Below are 19,931 nucleotides of genomic sequence, written 5' to 3' on the forward strand. Positions count from 1 at the left end.
TTTTACATTTCAGTCTAGTTGTTTTGGTTTTCATATCCATTATGGGAGTCTTCAGTCCCTTGGAAGTTAAGACAGCAGATGCACCTAGAACACCTGCCTTAAAGGTGTCATCAGTTCTGGGTTTACCTGTTCCCCTCCCACCCCCTATTCATCAACATACCAATAGAAGAATTTCTGAAAGACTCTGATGAATCATCTTGGAGAATATTTGCAGCCTCATCTTCCTCATCCTGCAGCTGTCCAATTTGCATTCCAGAATACTGTCCTTCAGCACCCTCCAAAACCTACACAGTGCAAGGAGAGGACTTAAAATAACTCATCTTAACACAATACTCAATCTCAAACATGCAGTGTTAGTAATCTCAAAGTAATTTAAAAGCAAATATGAGCCTGATAAATATTTGCATACAGCTGCATGCAGGCCCCAGAGCAGTTCCCCTCCTCCTCCAGCATTTGGCCTACTAGAGGCCACAGTCACATCTAACAGTGTCCAACTTGAACCATGAATTTGGATATTGACAGTAAGAAAGTCAAGCATGTGGTGCATTGCCTCCCCTGCAGCTCTTCTTGCTCCCTGATCCCAAGCACAAGTGCCCCTCTAGCTCTTGTGTTGCCAAGTGAAAGCACAGGCAGAAGACAATGAAGTGAAGCATTAGGTTCCAAAAGTACTTCTCTCATTCCAAACAGACTGCTCACCCTTTAACACTTCCAGTACTCCTGCTGCACCAAAACAATTATTACTACACCTACGTAAAGGTGTACATGCTACACCTTTTTACATGCTACTAAGAGGATATATTTATGTCAAGACTGTGAGGTTGACATTCTTTCAGTGAGTGACAATCTCTTAATGCCTTCACATGACCTCTTCAGTGAACAGACCCATTACAGCTTTGCAGTTTTTAACTACTGCTGAAGTGAAAGTGTTAAAAGGAGGTCAAGCTCTCCAATAGAGCTGTGAGTTGCTGACCTTTCCACCGTTACTAGCTGAGGATGGAAAAGTAGAAGACGAGTAAGGAGATGAATCCAAGTCTGGGCCCTCCATGGAAGAGCTCTGAGATATGTCTGGCCCCTCAGTAGAAGGGGATCCCCCCTCTGCCCGCTGCACACTTACAATTTCGGAACTGTCCGAAGGGGTTACGGCAGAGTCAGGACCTTCTGTAGTAGTCTGAGAGCTATCACTAATTGGTGAGGAAGCCTGTGTACCATCATTCAAGTCCATAGTGGGATCTGACTGCACAGCACTGATCTGGCTGGAGCTTCGACTAAGCACATCCTCTTCCTCCCCTTCGGTAGCTGTGCTTGTCAGGTCACAGCTTGCCAGCTCCACAGAGTCCGACTGCAACGTATGTTGAGATCGTGGCTGCTCAGTAATGATATCATGTCCAGTAGGGTCAGCAGCTGAACTCCCCACTGACCCAGCTGTCGAGACACCTGATGAAGAAGCTAGCTCACTGCTTATCTCACCCTTCACAGAAGCTGCAAAACAGAGACATTTATGAGTCAACCAAGTGCTTCAACTGGTGTTTCATGCTTAACAAGGACATCACATACTAAGCCACACACTGAAGTAGGATAAGGAAAGTGTGTAACTAAAGAATTAAACTACAGGTATTGAAAGAAGCATCTCTAAGATGCCATTCCATCTCTTCCATTAGCTCACTATTCACAGTCTATGCATGAAAAAAAGATATATGCAGCCAACTTTCTTAGGTGTTAGGTTTATAGCCAGAAGCATTTACAGTTCCAGTTTTGTTAGCAGGTCTTTTGAGTGCTCATCCACTTCCTAGTCACCATAACACATTGTGTTTATTTTTCACACAGGGCAATAAAAGAATGGATTTGTAGTGAATAGTAACACAGCTTGATTGCACTGCTGAAGGGAAAGGCAGCTACCTGCAAAGGATGCAGCACTGACATCTGACCGTGTTTCAGCATCATCCTCCAAACCTTCTTCTTCACCAAGAAGTATTTTACCTGAAAAATTGTGTAAGAAAAACCTTTAGAGGTTTCCAAAATGACAGGAAACTTGAAATGCTGAACAGCTGAAGTCAGTTAGATGTGAAATCTGTTTTTTAAAGGTATATCCAAAGAACTTTTCAAGGCTATGACAAATAATAGAAGGAAAAGAGGAAGGAATGAGGAAAGTGAGCACCCATCTCCTCACTATCTGAACAGCAGAGAAACAGCAGTGACAAGGAAACACACAGATAAATCATTTTATTGAACAGTGTAACCATTCAGGAAGTTACCTACAACATTATTCCTTCCAGTTTATTTTTGTGGCCTTTGTTGAAGATCTCACTAATTCCATCAAGTATGCCCTACTGCTAAGCAGTGGACACCTAGCATCTGGATGCCTGCCCAGAGCACAGAAAGAGATTGAAGCATCACAAGAAACAGAATAAATAACCTCTTCCTCCTTAAGGCTAGGAAAACTATCAAATGCTACTTGTAGCTTGGGGCATGGAACTCCAGCGACAACAGAATGGAAAATGCCTAGGGGGAAGAGCAGCACAGACTAGAAGCCCAAGACAATATTAGTGGGCCAGGATGATGAACCATGGACAACAGCCATTAAGATCCCAGGGACAAGTGAGGCAAAAATCTTCAGAGGGGCTTTTGCCACAGGAAAAATGAGAACCACATATAACCTAATACAATTATCATGGCAGTCTCTTACTCACAGAGTAGTATCTGTTTAAAACAGAGGCAGTGGAAAAAGAAAGATACCTGCAGATGCACACTGCCAACTAAGGACACAATGGCACAGAGAAATCTGTAACTGGGATGGGATCCAGCGTGCAGAGGGAGTTACTGACCCCATCCTTCCACATCTCACAGTCACTTGCTGACAGGAGGATTCATGGTAACTGCTTGGAGAGAAGCCTGCTTTGCCATTTACAATAAGCTTCACTGGCATCCTTAAGATTGACCATGCAAGATACCAATGTTTTGATAACTTCAGCTGAGTTCTTTTACACCTCATTTAAATTACCAGGGGGTGAAAATAACCCAAAACATTAACAGACTTCTGGTTTAATTTCTCTATTACCACTGCTTTCATACATAGCAGTACCAGTGTAGAGATGTCTTCCTCCAAAAGCTTTTATGCTATTCAAACCTGCAAGCATGGCAGAAAAGTAACCATGACATTTCCATCTATGTTCCATGTTAAATAACAGCACTCAACTGAGAGCTACATGGTCCCATCAAAGAGTAAAATTCTGCTAAGAGTTCCCAACAAAAAGTATGAAGGATGGTATATTACTCCCTGCTCTCACATTTACAACCATTTTTCTGAAACAAACCAGGACATTCTTCTGCTTTCCACAGCTTTAGAAGTGAAATTTGAAGGACACTGAAAAAAAACTCATTAGGCATATTAGGCTTTGTATGTTTAAATGAGGATAGTTTTCCATTTGGGGGGAGGGATAAAAAAGTTAAGATGCAGAAGATAAGCTTTCATTTCAAAATGAGTTTTCAGCCCCTTTTGTAAACAATTTTCTGAAGCTGAATCCAACCAACCATCATAGGTCAGCAGCTCAAAATAAAAGTGGGTCTGAAGCAGCAAGACTGAAAAGACATGGAACATCTGAGTCCTTATGTGAGGGTCACAGACTTCTGGAGATCACTTTACATCCCTGCACACAAATTACTGTTACAGCTGGAGAAGTTTCACCCATGGCCAACAGCAGAAGCCTACTACTCTAGATGGCAGTAGACAGTAAAATGACTTCAAGTAGGAACTGGAAACAGGCTTGGGTTTTCCCTCCTTTCTACAGTGGAGAGGAGCAGGGAATGAACAACTCACAACTTGAAATGAAACCTGTACAAAGCACAAAATGGTAAGCAGAGTTTTTCAAATTCAAGATATCATTTTAGACCACAAAATCTACACACCAGGATCTTGATAAATGATAAAAACTGGTGACTCATACATGTTTTCCCACTGAGTGAAGGAAAGGTTAGTGTTTTAATGGGTACATTAATTGAATTTACACTATTATTAATATTTCCATGTTACACTGAAGACTGCTAACAATTCAAAGTACCAAAATGATGACTTATTTTCCATTTTGAAGTGTTACATATTATTCTCATCTCTGGCATTATGTCTCACCTTTGGCTGTTGCAGCAATAGCTATTTCAGAACCCCCCCACTCTTTTGCTCTATCATGTCTAAACTAGAAGTTCTCATGCATCCATAAGCACCATTTAAGTCAGCTCTAACCATTATGAAAACACACACAGTAAGACAAAATGTAGAGAAACAATCATCAAGAAAAGAAATGAAAAGGCATCACACTGAAGCATGCAAACAAACACGTGCAGAAGTGAAAGAAGAAAAATAAAACAACCAAAGAACCAGGCCAAACAAACTGAGGAAAGGTAACTGGTGAGTATCACCATCAAAAGGAAGAATGCCCTGTTCAGAGATGTGCTCTTTAAGAGTGAAAAAAAAAAAAATCCATCAATATTCATCACCATCATTTTGCCAGTGAACCACAACAAAAAAAAAATAAGAATTATCCTGCTTGGAATAGTTTTAGAATTATCTTGACTGCAGTATCAGAGATTGCATCAGAGCTCTTGTCAGGTTTACAGCGATTAACACAAAGGCAACTGTGAATGAAGACCAAAGTTCAGCAAGACAATGAAGTGGGGAGGGAGAAAGGGAAAAAACAAAAATAATAATTTAAAAAAAAAAAAGGGGGCAGAAAGAAATGCAATTAAAGATTTGGTTTTGAAAATAATCACCTTTATGCTTTCTTGCAAGAACAGGGCTGCATGAAGACCCCCCTCCAGCTGCAAATCACAGAAAGCAACACATCAGGGCAAAGACAGAGCTGCTGAAATCATGAAGGAATTCTAATAGCCACAAATGGGAGGAAACAAAAAAACTGAACCAAAGCCAGGAAGAAACAGCAAACTTGTTGCTCTTGAAGTCCAAGTTTTTTGGATCATTCACCAAATGACTTTTTATTTTGCTATGCCACTTGTGCCAAGATTACTTTTAAAAATGTATGCTCTAAATTTCTGGCTGATGAAACACCATCTAATAGCAGCAATATTAGAATGATCCCTTAGTTCAGGGCAGAAGTCCTTATAGAAATCCAGTCAGAGACTGATTCATTTAAACCAGGTAAGCAGCAGTTAAGAGACAATTTTAAGAGCATGCACTTCACAGGTAAGAACACTGACAGCTCATTTGAACAGTTACAGATAAAGTTAAGTCATGCTTTAGCTTCATGCTGGTTTAGGTATTCAGCAAGGAGCTCTCAGTTAATATAAATTCTGATTAGATCAGCTTTTTATGAATCACAGTTGCCAGATGCTTGCTGAGAAGAACATTAATTTGGGGGGAGGGAATTAAATAGCTGTCACCATAGTTAACTTGTTCTGTGTAACCAAAAAACCTCAATATAAACTGTAAAAACTACTCTGCAGTTGGTCACTACTCAGTGAGTATATGCACTGAAAGGGAGGAGAGGAAAAAACCTTTCACTGTGCCTGAGGAGAAAACAAAAAGTCATGCACAACCTCACACATTTCCTTTTTTCCTTCATACTTTTGGCTAATGCTGAGAAAGAGAGCTGGTGAGGTATGCTCACCTCCTTTTACTCTAATCACTACAAGCATAGCTTACCTATGAGTTCCACTATGCTCCCACTGCGGCTCCTGCTGGCAGGCTCATCTTTGGATACACTGACCTGTGCAATACCCCCAGGAGCAGTCAGGGCATGAAGAAGTTCAGGTGGGGGTGTTCTGAAGAGCTGCTGTAATAACTCTAAAGCTCCAGTCACAACATTATGGTCCTGATGTTGAGTGTAATGCAGAGTCAATTCATAAACCTAAAAGCCAACCAAGCACCAAAGTCAGTCTCTACATGCTCACAACATGCTACCCTTCTCCTCACCGTGCACAATGAAATTTCAGTGGTGCATTAAAAACGATCAACATTTGCTGTATCTGATCTTCACTACATTCTTCCAAGAGAAAAACATCAATTAATAAAGGCAGGAGTCTGTTGTTGCTGTTTGTTACAGCAAGAGGATTCACACCAAAGAACACCACAATGACTATGAAGTTCCTTTGGGAATACCTAACAAGTCCTGCTGATGATTTTATCCGGGATTTCTAGCTATTATTTATCAATCATCCCAATCACTGCAGCAATTATTTAACAAGAGGAACAGGAATTTGAGAGAAGAATTCAGAATGTTCAACATCAAACTAGTGCTGTATCATTCTTTAGGCAAGAATTCTTTCTTTTCTTTCCAACTGGTTATTATCTTACCTGTATTAGCTGTTCTGGTGAAGGGGAGATCTCTGTTTCTTTTCTTGTTACACCAAAACTGCCTTTCAGGCTGGTATCCTTTACTTGTTGTTGCAATAAAGGTATGAGATACCTCAGTGTAAGTAGAACACCCAGAATTAAGAGAGTAGGATGATCATCTTCTACAGGTATCAACAAGCCTGGGGATAGAAAAGCAGCAGCCAAATCACTTAGTGACAGTGGTTAGTTTTAACACAAATAACATTTCACAGCTTCTTTAAGAAAAAAAAACCAAAACAACCAACCAAAACCTAGCAGCAACTTAAGAAGCTTCTAAACATAAAAACACTTGAAAATACACATGATTTAATAATCCTAACAAGGGTAACAAAGCTGGTCTAGAGAACAGGTCCTGTGAGGAGTGACTGAGGGAATTGGGGTTTAGTCAGGAGAGGAAGAGGCTGAGGTCCTTGCTCGCCACAATGCCCTGAAAGGAGCAAGGTGGGTGTTGGTCTCTTCTTACAAAAGGCAAATTATAAGACAAGAGGAAACAGCCTCATGTTGCACCAGGGGAGGTCTCAGTTGAACATCAGGAAAAGTTTCTTCACAGAAAGGGTTGTCAAGCACTGGACTGGGCTTTTTTGTCTCACCTAATACTCTTGCTCCCCTCACCTGCCTCCTCTCCAGCAGTTTAACAAGACTAAGTATCCTTGCTTTGCCTGAAAACCTCTCACAGATGAAGTGTCTTATATGGAAAAAAAATGTCATGTTACTTATACCTAAAGCACATTTATTATTTGTCCTGAACCTTACCTAGAAGTACATTCAACAACCAGGCATAAAAATACTGTGTTCTCCTTGAGTGCTGACAGATGCTCACAGCTGATCCTGCCGCTGTCCGACGGATTGTAGGGGAACTGGATTTAAGATTAGCTATGAAAGCCTTCAATAACACCTAAAACCAAAGAGATCTTACTTCATTTCTTTTGTAACAAAAGGAGACAGAAGTGAATTGTGAAGCCAGCAAATGTATTTTTCTTTCATTCAAAGCATTGCTTAACATAGCTCAAGCAAGGGCAGCTTTTGCCTTAACTCGGACATGCAGCTGTAACACCCGATGGATAATGCTGGCAGTACCTGTGCTTTGAGACAGCACAGGGAGAGGATAGAGGCTAAAGAGAGGTACCTTGATCTCATTGTCATTTGCAAAATTGCCAAAGGCTGCCATGATTTTTGGTATTGCTGCAGCTAGCGTCTCCTGTACTGACTCCTCAGGTCTCTTGCTGATCCGCGTTAGACAGGGCAAAAGGTTCACCAGGTACGGCCTAGGCATGGCGAGGGAGAGAACTCTGAGATCAGAACAACTGCACCCATCCAAACACTTTTAATTCATGCTCAACTCCTGTGACATTACTAAATCATTTTAAAAAGCATGCTTTGTAGAAGGTAGAAAAGAAGCCACAGTAGTCTCCTAAACACAATTTACAGGCATGAAGGGAAGAATACACATTAGAAAACAAATCCTCTCGTTTTTTTCTCAAGCCTTTCCCCCCCTCCCATCAGAGCAATGTACAGCACAGAACTAAAACTCCCCTGAAGAAAAAACAGCTAATCCATGATAGCAATTCTTCCAACCTCCCAGTTAGATGTTTACAACTAGACAACAATCACTTTTTGCCAGTATCTACATTCTGTGCAATGCTCCTTGGAAATTCCATTCATGGGATGTGTTTACCTGCACTTTTGAGGCCGAACTAGATGGGCAAGCTCAGCAAATCTCCAGAGAGCAGCACGCAGACTTCTGGAAGCACCGTTCTAGACAGAGCACGTCATCGTTACAAAACCATTTCCTAGACAATACCTCTAATGTAAGGTAGTATGGAGCTTGATACCATTTGACTTAAACAGAAAAAACTGCAGGGTATCAGGAAACAATCCATTTCCTACAGACAAAAAGAACCCCATGCAGTGCTACAGGCTGGGGTCAGAGTGGCTGGAGAGCGGCCAGGCAGAAAGGGACCTGGGGGTACTGGTAGGCTGAACATGAGCCTGCAGTGTGCCCAGGCAGCCAAGAGGGCCAATGGCATCCTGTCCAGCAGGAGCAGGGAGGTCATTCTGCCCCTGTATACTGCACTGGTTAGGCCACACCTTGAGTACTGGGTCCAGTTTGGCAACAAAGTTGGTGAGGGGTTTGGAGCACAAACCCTATGAGGAGAGGCTGAGGGAGCTGGGGCTGCTTAGATTCCAGAAGAGGAGGCTCAGGGGAGACCTTATTGCTCTTTACAACTACCTGAAAGGAGGTTGTAGACAGGCAGGGGTTGGTCACTTCTCCCAGGCGACCAACACCAGAACAAGAGGACACAGTCTCAAGCTGTGCCAGGGGAGGTTCAGACTGGATGTTAGGAGGAAATTCTACACAGAGGGAGTGATTGCCCACTGGAATGGGCTGCGTGGGGAGTTGGTGTAGTCATCATCATTGGAGGTGCTTAGGAGGAGAGTGAATGGGGTGCTTGGTTGCATGGTTTAGTTTATTAGGTAGTGTTGAACGATAGGTTGGACACAATGATCTTGAAGGTCTCTTCCAACCTGGTTTATTCTAAGCTGAATTCTAAGCAGCTCCATGACTGCCTTCACTTTTTTAGCTGGTCTCAGAAATTTCCCAGGTGACCCAAAATCATTACAGAACACCAAGGAAATGTCTGAGATTTCCAGTGTGCTGAAATCAGCTTAAACAACCACACTGAAAGGCATCAACCAACAAAGGAACACTGATGATATGAGTCTAATAATCACTGCAACGCTTGCAGAGACAGAAATGTAGCAGAAAATTGAGAGTGGAGATACTCAAATAAATAACGTTCAGCTCCCGAGTGCACCAAAGGGAAAAATCCACTTATTGATCTGTATCACACAGAATGGCTGCATCCTGAAGTTTATTTATCTCTACTGACACTTCCTGTGGCGTGCCTGACTTGAGCCACATGCTTTTAGACAGACCCTCTAAGGATACAGCATTGCTCCTTAGTATTGCTGGAAATCCTGGGGTGTGTTTAGTAGGTCAAGAGAGAGGTTCTCCTCCCCATCTACTCTGCCCTGGTGAGGAGGCATCTGAATATTGTAGCCAGTTCTGGGGCCTCAGTTTAAGAAGGACCTCAGGGAACTTCTTGAAAGAGTCCAGCACAGAGCCACAAAGATGCTGAAGGCAGTGGAACATCTCCCTGCTGAGGACAGGCTGAGGGAGCTGGGGCTCTTGAGCTTGAAGCATTGGAGCCTGAAGGACAACCTCATTCATGTTGATAAGGATGTGAAGGGCAGGGTTGGGAGGACTGAGCCAAGCTCTGCTCAGCAATTTCCAGTAACAGAACAAGGGCCATTGGGTGCAAGCGAGAGCAGAAGAGGTTCCATGGGAACATAAAAGAAAACCTTTTCACTGTGAGGGTGACAGAGCCATGGAACAGGCTGCCCAGAGAGGTTGTGGAGCCTCCTTCTCTGAAGACATTCAAAACCTGCCTGGATGCATTCCTGTGTGACCTTCCCTAGGTCACCCTGTTCTGGCAGGGGCATTGGACTGGATGATCTTTTGAGGCCCCTTCCAACCCCTAACATTCTGTGAAGCACAGAAAACTATGGAAGTCATAGAATCATAGAATCAAGAAGGTTGGAAAAGACCTCAAAGATCATCGAGTCCAACCTGTCATCACAGACCTCATGACTAGACCATGGCACCAAGTGCCACATCCAATCCCCTCTTGAACACCTCCAGGGACGGGGACTCCACCACCTCCCTGGGCAGCACATCCCAATGGGCAATATCTCTTTCTCGGAAGAACTTCTTCCTAACATCCAGCCCGAACCTCCCCTGGCACAGCCCGAGTCCGTGTCCTCCTGTTCTGGTGCTGGTCGCCTGGGAGAAGAGACCAACCCCCACCTGGCTACAACCTCCATGTGTTGGTGTATACTGTATTCTGCCAGCACAACCTCCAGCCACCTTGTCTTTGTTTAAAGAGAGGACAGATATACTTTTACTGCCAAAGGAAGTGAAATGAAGAGGCTCTCATTGAACTGGAGAGAAATACAGACTTGCCTTCAAATTATATACAGGAAAATCCACAGCCCATGGAATACATGAGTCCTTATCACCTGATAACACCTAAGAAACACCTTATAGGATATAACACCTGTTTAGTCTCGAGAAGAGAAGACTGAGAATGGATCTCATCAATGTGTATCAATATCTGAGGTGTGGGTGTCAAGTGGAGGGGGCCAAGCTCTATTTGGTAGTGCACAGTAATAAGACAACGCATGCCTAGGAGAAATTACATAGCTCATCTAGTCTGAGCCAAACCAAAATGCTTCTCAAATGAAGTCCCTCTGAAGACTGAGCCAAGATGTTTAGAAACTGTCATTTCTTCCTTATTTTCTTCAGCTGCTGTATCAAAGGCTCATGGCCTTGTTAGCATGACAAGTGAAAAACACTTGCATCTGAATTACAAAATGCGCATTTTTTTCAGGTTCAAAGCCAAACAACAGTCTCTGGCAGGGCTCCTGCAGTGATCCAACTGAGGCACAAACAAGATTCAGTTTGCTGAGTGCTTCTGTTATGCCTGCTACCGCTCTCAAGAAGCACATGCCCGAACAACAAAATATTTCCTCCTGAACACAGCATGTAGAAACTTCAAAGCTATTTTGGTTTATGTTGCTGGGGTTTTGGGGGTGGGTTTTTCCCCCCCCCCAGGTTAGCTAGAAATCCATTTCTAGATCCTCAAAAACGTTGTATCACCTTGAAGTACAACAATACAGTAAGATATTCATATAGGGCCTACATGTAGTCCATATCTGACAGAAAACTTAGCCATACTGCTTTTGTTATTTCATTTTCTGGAGTTCTGTCATTGCCAAAGTAGCACAGCAAAAAGCAACAGCACCACTGACAAATAACATCTCTATCTTCTCTCTGTACCAGCCATGTTATATGTTTAGAGATGCAAGAGAGACCATTTCAGTGCTACTATCCTGAACACAGTCCTATACTTGCAGTACTTCAAGGAGACCATTATTGAAATTCTTTCCATGGACATAACTAAACTGGGACTTCTGGTGCAAAGAGAGATGCTTCAGTATTTTCACCTATGCTTCTTACAGGAGCTCTAAGCACACATCACATATTCACAAAGTAGCTTAAACTTGTATTGGGTCACTTCTAGTCCTGATCAAATGATTCCTCCAAGAAGTTATGTCAAAGTAAGAATGTCACTGTCCTCCACCTACTTCTCAGCAGCCTTTGGCTTGAAGTTATTCTTTCCAGCTCAGTCAGTGGAGCAAACATGAATAAGCCTTACTGGCTTGGATGCAGAGTCCCTTAGGTTAGCTCAGACTGCTGTTCACACCAAATGCTCACACATATTCTGCCAGAGAAGCTTTCAGGAGTGGTTAAATCTAAGCAATGGGGCCAATAGTCAGGAACTGGGTAGAATAATACATTAAGCACTCACAAATCCATCCAAAGTCACACTAAAACACTTACTAAAGCCCATATTTCAGAAGGACACAAAAGATAGAAACTCACCTTCTTAATCTCTTTATACAGCTCTAATTGTAACCTGGGAAGATTGGAATCCATCAAAGCCTGCAATAAAATGCATTGAGAAGGTACTGTGTGAGGGGGAAGGCACTTTACAGGAACCACATCACCCTTGCAGTAAAACAGCTTTCAGAAAGGCACAGAACTAGCTGACTGTCCCTAGATTTGATGTACAACCAGGAAAGTGCTGAACACTGGAGTCAGATACCTTTCTTTTACACAAAACAGAAACATGGATGGGTTCCACAAATGCTCACACTTACTTGCAGTTAATGTTGAGTGCTTTACCCATTCTATCTAAAAAAGGCCATATGGGATCAGACTGCAAGCAGAGCCATCCCAAGGTGCTTTCTGGCAGTTGCCAGGAATAGATACTCATGAATAGAATATTAACACACAAAAATAGTACTCACAAACAGTACAAAGTATTCCCTCCTATACATCCCCACCTATTTCCCAAATTAAGGTTGCATGTGTTCTATTGCCTTTAACAGCCCTTGAAAACCCCTTCTTTCACAAATCAGCCCAATTTTTTGCATTCATTTATTACTACAAGGTGTTCTGGACACTAGGAGTATCAGATGCCAGGATCTAATCAAGCATACTGCAGCAGAGCATGCATTGGAGTCTGAACCTGCTGCCTGGCTAAGAAGTAGGGTACAGGAAATTAATGTATGCACTGAGTAGTAATTTTCTGTTCACCTCAACTCAACCATTCTGAATGACCAGAAACCTGGTCTAGTGGAAGGTGTCCCAGGCCCATGGCAGGAGGGTTGGAACTAGATGGATCTTTAAGGTCCCTTCCAACCCAAACCATTCTAGGTTTTTATGATATCAAACAAATAGAACTGAACTGAGAGAAATCCCTACAGAAATGGGGATGCTTCATCTGCTTGATTTAACACACCCCTTCATGCTAAAGAAGATTATGAACATATTTCTAAAGCACTTAATTTCTAAAGCACTTGGAATCAACTAGATTAATTATACAGGCAGACTCAATGGTCAAGTCTTTTGGGAAAAAAAAGGGGGAAAAAGAAAGGGCAGGTGAAGGGAAACCTGTCCTGGAAGCAGTACCTCACAACAACTACTCCAAAAGCTCATTTTAAGATACCTGAAATTAAGATTTAGACCTTGCCTGACCTCATATGAATGCCCACCTGCTGTTATCCAATGAGGCCTTCATTCTGGATCACTGCAGGGTAACAACCAAGCTCCTGAAGACCATATTTATCCTAACTATTGGTCAAAAGCTCCTCCACACATTCAGTATCTTTATTTTACAGAACAAGCCAAGATTTCTCCCATATAACAAGATGATTTTAGACCAGCCCACACCCTTGGTTTAGCTAACCCAAAGAGAATGGAGTGAATGAATGAGTGAAGAAAAGAGCAAATTAGAACAATTAATGAGAGCAGACCAGTTTAATATCTTGATTGAGGCATGAAAAGCTCTCCTAAGAGCACATGCAGAATTTAGTCAAGAAGCCTCCTTAACCTCTTGCATTATGAGATACTATCAACAGGAAGAAAAGGAACTACAAGCCCAGCAGTGTGAATTCAGACAGCACTGCCACAAGAATCAGTAAAATCTGGCAATACAACAGATAAAAGTTCTTACTTTAATAACTTTATTAAGGCATTCATCAGCAACCATCCGGACATCAGATTCTGCATCCTCACTGCAGAGCAGGAAGAGCTCCATAGCAATTCCCAGCAGCTTCTGAAATTCTGGAGAATTTCTAAACAAACATACATTAGAAAATTAGGATGCACAGTGGTGAAACCAAACACTGCTGCTGGTCTTGAGCAGTTTCATAACCCAACTACACACGTATTACACACAGTCAAGAAGGAGAAGCCATTCAGTGGATTAAAGCACTTCATTAGGAGTTGGGAGGTCACTTCCCTGCTCTTTCCTACATAATCTGGCAAGGTGTTTGACCTCTGTGCCTCAGTTTCCCTGAGGCAGAGGGATAATGCCAACTCCACCAATGCTTAAAACAAAAAAAGTTAAATTCTTAGATTTTTAGGATGGTGAAAAAAAAATATAATGAAATGATGCCATTTCAGTCTGAAACAGAAGCTGAGCATTTAAAACCAGCAATTAGCAGGAAGCCTCCAAATAGCTAACATTCCAAAGCAGCTATTCATATTGATACAATAAATAAAGACTTACCTTAAAGACTGAGCAACTATGTTTTCACATATTGTTAGGCAATGATTAACTCGATCTTTCTTGGTAGTTGAAAGTTCTTTCTTTCTAAAAGAAGAATACAATAAGTCTGAGATAAGACTTCAAAAGGGAGCAGTTACTAGTTAAACACTCTCACTTGAGAAGGATCTAATGATTATACAAGAAACAGATGCAGTCTCCTGGTCATTATGAAGACCTGTTCAACAACTACCTGTAGCCCCAGGAGTTCATATTCTAACTGCTGCTGAGGGTATGCAGGCACACATGCAAAGGATGCAAACTTAGAAGAATGAACCTTGTAACAGGGAACATCAGACTAATTCTGTAGCTTTTACTGAGAAGACACCCGGGAAACAATACTGAAGAATGAAAAGGAGCAAGAGGAAGGGAAGGCAAAAGTGTTGCAGACCTAGAGAAAAGTTGAAACAAATAAATTGATAGAGAAATGTAGGTGAGCCATGAGAACAAGTCTTGATGATCTAAAAATACCAATGTGAAGACCTTCCTCGTACATTACACCACCTAGGACTCTTGGTCTGTCAAGTTCTTGAAACTAAACCATATTGCATCTGAACTGAAAAGGATGCCGAGGCAGTGCTATCACATGCCTCCAAATTGTAATCATAAAAATAGCAAAGCTCCAGGCACAGTCTATGCCCTTCAAAAAACAATGTCCCTACAACAGCACTTGGTATAGGCCAGGAGAGGCAAAGTTTAGCCAGCTTGCATCAAAATAGTGTAAATAAAGAGAATGAGATTCACGGAATCAAAGATTTCTACAATGGATACAGAGCACAACATGAAAAGCTTCTACGCTGCAATATTTGTCTAGCATTCACTTCAGCATGATGTAAGCTCCTGGAACCCCTCAAGGCTGAGTGTAGAACAGAAGCTTCTTTGCTCCTCCACCCCCAACAAAGGAACTGAAAAGAAAAGAGAAATTCACAGCTCTGAAATATTTTTTACTTGTCAGCGGCGTCTCCTACTCTCCACTTCACTGACACAGTATCTCTCCTAGGAGCACAGATGTTACTTTTAAATAATTAACCAGCAGCAATACTGGAACTGCACATCCGAAGGTACCTCCTCTCCTGTTTCACAACAAAGAGCTACCTGCTCCTTCACTCAGTCACAGAGAATCTTCCCTCTCATCTTCCGAGTGAGAAGCGTTCATCTGTACTTTTAGTATTGAATTCTCTGTCTTACAAACCCCAGCAAATTCCTGAAATAGCAAAACTCTTCCTGAACTGGAAAGGTGGGAAATGATGTGAACAACCTCGAGTTAAATTAGCATAGTGAATATTAAGGACCAAAAGCAAGCAGCCAGTAAGCATGTTAAACTAATGTAACTCACAAATAAACTGCTATACAGAAGTTTTGAAGGATTAAGCTGTAATATTTAAGAGCTTTTCTTTGCAAGCATCCCTGTCCTTTTTTCTTCCATCAGTTTGGAAGTGGGAGGGTTGAGAAGTGTTTGCTCCTGAGGTCTCAGCTCCTCTCATCTCACCCCAGAAATACTTTTCAATTTTTGAAAGTTTAAGGAACAGGTCTGAATAAAACTATTTTTTCCACTTCAATCTGGCAGTATTTTATTTAGGTAAGCTTGAGTGTTCCTCAAAAAGAATCTCTTCTTTGGCTTAAACTCTTAGGCAACTGGCAGAACACCAGTAGCCAAGCTGAATACATGCAGTGATATATAATGTCTTTCTATCTTGAAAAAGCACTACAGTGTCTTTAACAGCACGTTCAGATCACCTCTAACAAACAGCAATTACTTGCTAAAACATCCAACTGATTGTGCAGCTTAAGCACTGTTGATGTGAACAGGCACCTAAGAAACTGAACAAACCAATTTAACTTTGGTGGTGTTACCTAGCACTGCCCACATCTCTTATGAACACCATTTCCAGCACATATTTCATCCAAGAATAGCACAAGTACATCTAAATTTGCCCATCAGCTCACTATTTCAGATGTCAAATGCATTACAGATACTGCTGAATGAAACTGCTCTTCAGTGCTTTATTACCTACCCATAGCATGGCAGGCAGTAGCGTTCAGTACTGCTCACAACAGCAGAGATTCATCTCTTCAGCAGATTTCTGTAGAGAGAGCTCACCTAGCGCTGAATTGACCATCTGAACTAACACATGCAAGTTAGAACATTTTAAAAGGCCTAACTAGAGATAATTTGGTGTGAAAATTTAGAAGGAATGCATACAGGTGACAAGTTACCATCATCTAAACTGAAATAGCACAAACCAGAAGTGAGGACTAATTATCAGTTGGCATCCAAAGGGAAAGAAGAACAAGCACTCAGCCAAGTTTGCTGCACTGAATCCTACATCTGCCATTTAGCTATCTGACTCAAGAAATCAGCCTTAGAAGTAGTGAAAGACAAGGTGGAAGCCAAACGCTTCACGTACATCATGTGGGTGCTGAGATTTGCTGTGCCTACAGATGGAGAAGGATAATAGAACAGTATCTAGAGGGACAACACATGATTTATTTTTTTATTTAATAAGACAAAAAAAGCTCTATTCAGAAGGATTATGAAGTCCTCAGGCAAACTGCTGATGAGCAAACCCAGGGGGACAACAGCAGCACCACACATTTCTTAGAAGCGAGATGAAGTAGCAGTTCCCAAGCATAAGGTCGCTTCAGTTTGATGAATAACAGAAAGCGGGGAATGCTGGAAGGAGCAGTTAGCTAGAGGAAAGCTTCAGCTCACAGGCAGAGGAGTTTAATCTTCTACAGAGTTCTACAGACAATCTCTAGCCAAGAAGATTAATAAACAATATAAAAACCCCAGGAAGCCCAGATAATTTTGCCTTCCAAGTCCTCATGAGCTAGCCACAGAGAGGCAGCTCACCCATTCTGACTTTCATTAGGCTGTGGAGTTAAGCATGTGTAAAACCAGTACAGAAACTCTAAAGCTGAACCAGTCTTAAGAGAAAGGGCTAAATGACTTCCTATTCATCTTAAGATAAGTAAAACCCCCAAAAGTAAAACTAACTGAATATTCTATTACTAAAAAACAGGAATGGAGTGGATCAAGAAATATACTGAAGCCAAATACAGTGAATACGCCAAGCAATGTGTAGCAACACAGACAGTGATGGATAGTTAACTAAAACAGCTCTACACCACAATCTAGAAACTCCAAAAAGCCCATCTAGAAGCCACCACTGACACACAGGGCAACAGCTATTATCCACCCAGCTCATCTGGTCTTCAGCAAAATAATTCATGGCATATGGCCCTGATGAAATCAATCTATACCCACAGCTTCAGTCAAAACATAGAACCCCCAGGAAGACTCCTGAGGACAGAAAAATGCATATTGCTAGGAGTATTCCTCCTCTTTCCACATTTTGCTGCAGAGGTAGGCAATGGTTAGGAAAAAGATGCAAGACAAATCAAACCAGGGCACAATTAAAAGCAAATTAAAACAAGCTCACGAGAGAAAATGTGAAGGATCCATTTTTGGATTAATCAAACCAAAGCTTAATGCTTCTCCAGAAGAAACACTACCAAGTCATTCTCTCTCTGCTCACTGATAAAGAGCTAAAAATGAACTACATGTAAAATACAGGCTGGCATGTGACAGCCCATCTGCTTTTAAGTTTCATTGAGTAAATTTAATTCGATTAGCGTGATGGGAAAAATTCAAGCTAGCAGCATTCTGCAACCCGAAACAAAACACTCAAACCAAATGTAAAGGTCTGAAAAAGCTAAAACTATGTAAAAAAGAAAATCAGGTGCCTCAGCAGAAGGGTATAGAAGCAATAGGATGACCGAGAGCTCAACCTACGTCTTCCTAGAAGGAAAAACCAAAACAGCAGGAATATGAGAGGGGGTCAGAAACAGACATCTGACTGTAATGCATAATAAATCATAGCACATGATTACTGCTGATTAACATCTCTCAAAACAGACAAAGCTTCCTGGTAAAAAGCTTCAATTCAATTCACATTTACATTTTAAAAGTACAGCCAGGATATCAGTTTTATCAAGAGCTCACTACTCAATGCCTTACAATAAAGTGAAGCAAAGCTTCAATACGTGTTGTACGAACCATTAAGTCTTCTCTACCCCAAATTCTGATGTTAAATCATTGCACAGCAGGAAGCAGTCAGTCCTGAGTAGCACTCATTCAATAACCAGATCTAGAACCCTCCAAAATTACTTAAAAGGCTCCAACAGGAAAAGGGTTTTTTTAACAAGTATCATCTTAAATCATACAGAGCTAACATTACATTGCTGTAAACTAAAGTAGCTTATGTTGGGAGACAAAATAATTTGTAACAAGTAGATGTAGACAGTTAGGTCTGCTTCTAGTGTAGCAAAAAAAAAAAAATCCAATCAAAAATGTCACTCCACAAGCTATAATCTCAGTTATCACAGGTGGTGTTGGACAGCTTCTCACTTAGGACAATTCTGATCCAGGTCCTGCACTCTGGTCACAACAACCCCAAACAATGCTACAGGCTTGGGGCAGAGTAGCTGGAAAACAGCTGGGTGGAAAAAGATCTGGGGATGCTGGTGGATGGCTGAACATGAGCCAGCAGTGTGCCCACATGGCCAAGAAGGCCAGAGGCATCCTGGCCTGGATCAAACCAGTCTGTCCCAGTACTGAGCCCTGGTAAGGCTACAGCTTGAGTATTGGGTTCAATTCTGGGCACCACAGTATAGGAAAGAAATTGAGATGCTGGAGCATGTCCAGAGGAGGCATCATATGAGGAGCAGCTGAGGGAGCTGGGGTTGTTTAGTCTGAAGAGGAGAAGGCTAATGGGAGATCTTATTGCTCTATACAGCTCTCTGAAAGGAGGCTGGAGGATGGTGTTAGTCTCTTTCCCAAGTAATCAGCGACAGGACAAGAGGAAATGAGTTTAAGTTGTGCCAGGGGCATGTTAAATTGGACAATTAGGAAAAACCTAAAAAACTGAGAGTGTGGTGAGGCACTGGAACAGGCTGCCCAGGGAGGTGGTGGAGTCACCATCCCTGAAGGTGTTCAAGAAGCTGTAGATGTAGTGCTTCAGGATATGGTTTAGTGGTCATGGCAGCTGGGTTACGGTTGGACTTGATGATTACAAAATTCCTTTCCAACCTTAATGATTCTCTAATTCTAATGGACAACATCAAACAAGTATCTGATGACATAATTAAAGAGCACACCAGCAGGAGTTATTCTGCAACATTCACCAATGAATTTTTTTCTTTCCTTATTGACAGGTAAGTGCACAACCTTTTACAACAGTAAACACAAAATCATTTTGTTTGGAAAAAGACCTTTAAGATCATCAAGTCCAACCTTTGAACAGAATGACACAAAGTGACCACACAAAGTGTTTAAGTGCTACTTGTACAGAACCACGATGAAGATAAACACCTCTCCCCAAACCCAAGTTAAACACAGAGGTAGTTTTCTTTCCCAGTCCACTACAAACAAGAAACTAAAATGCAGGCAGCACTGTGAATTACATTCAGGATGTCACCTCGTGCCTCACTCCAAGTTTGGGAGACTTCAAAGACTGCCACAATAAACTTTCAGAAGGTTTTCTGAGGCTTAGTGCTGTCAGTGAATTTGTGGAGCTCCTGGGGGCACACAGTGCCACCAGCTTTCTGAGAGCATGCAGCCTATTTTAAAACACAAAGGCAACAAGGACAACTACAACCCTCATCTTTTCGATGTTTTGCATAGAGTGTGGCTAAATTCAGACCCCCAAATTAAGCATCACAAAAAACTGTCAGGGCTTTTTCTTGGAATATTATGATCTAGCTCAGCAGTAACTTTCTAGAAAGATATTTTTCAACCAAATACAGGACATAGAAGGGCATCTATCCTCTATGTCACACAAAATACTAGCACA

General features: G+C 41.8%; 1 protein-coding gene across 1 annotated transcript in view; it reads right to left on the reverse strand.

Moving 5' to 3' along the window:
* Nucleotides 1-19,931, reverse strand: part of HTT (huntingtin) — a 73,468-nt gene that overhangs the window by 52,110 nt on the left and 1,427 nt on the right. The window contains exons 2-13 of the mRNA XM_054172338.1: nucleotides 14,041-14,124; nucleotides 13,483-13,603; nucleotides 11,847-11,906; nucleotides 8,016-8,095; nucleotides 7,467-7,605; nucleotides 7,094-7,235; nucleotides 6,302-6,480; nucleotides 5,651-5,855; nucleotides 4,762-4,809; nucleotides 1,897-1,977; nucleotides 1,115-1,479; nucleotides 161-284 (exon numbers count right to left, since the gene is read on the reverse strand). Coding sequence (XP_054028313.1) covers nucleotides 161-284; nucleotides 1,115-1,479; nucleotides 1,897-1,977; nucleotides 4,762-4,809; nucleotides 5,651-5,855; nucleotides 6,302-6,480; nucleotides 7,094-7,235; nucleotides 7,467-7,605; nucleotides 8,016-8,095; nucleotides 11,847-11,906; nucleotides 13,483-13,603; nucleotides 14,041-14,124 — 1,628 coding nt within the window. The remainder of the gene's footprint in view (nucleotides 1-160; nucleotides 285-1,114; nucleotides 1,480-1,896; nucleotides 1,978-4,761; nucleotides 4,810-5,650; nucleotides 5,856-6,301; nucleotides 6,481-7,093; nucleotides 7,236-7,466; nucleotides 7,606-8,015; nucleotides 8,096-11,846; nucleotides 11,907-13,482; nucleotides 13,604-14,040; nucleotides 14,125-19,931) is intronic.

Source organism: Dryobates pubescens, chromosome 23 (assembly GCF_014839835.1).
Source record: "Dryobates pubescens isolate bDryPub1 chromosome 23, bDryPub1.pri, whole genome shotgun sequence".
Classification (NCBI taxonomy): domain Eukaryota; kingdom Metazoa; phylum Chordata; class Aves; order Piciformes; family Picidae; genus Dryobates; species Dryobates pubescens.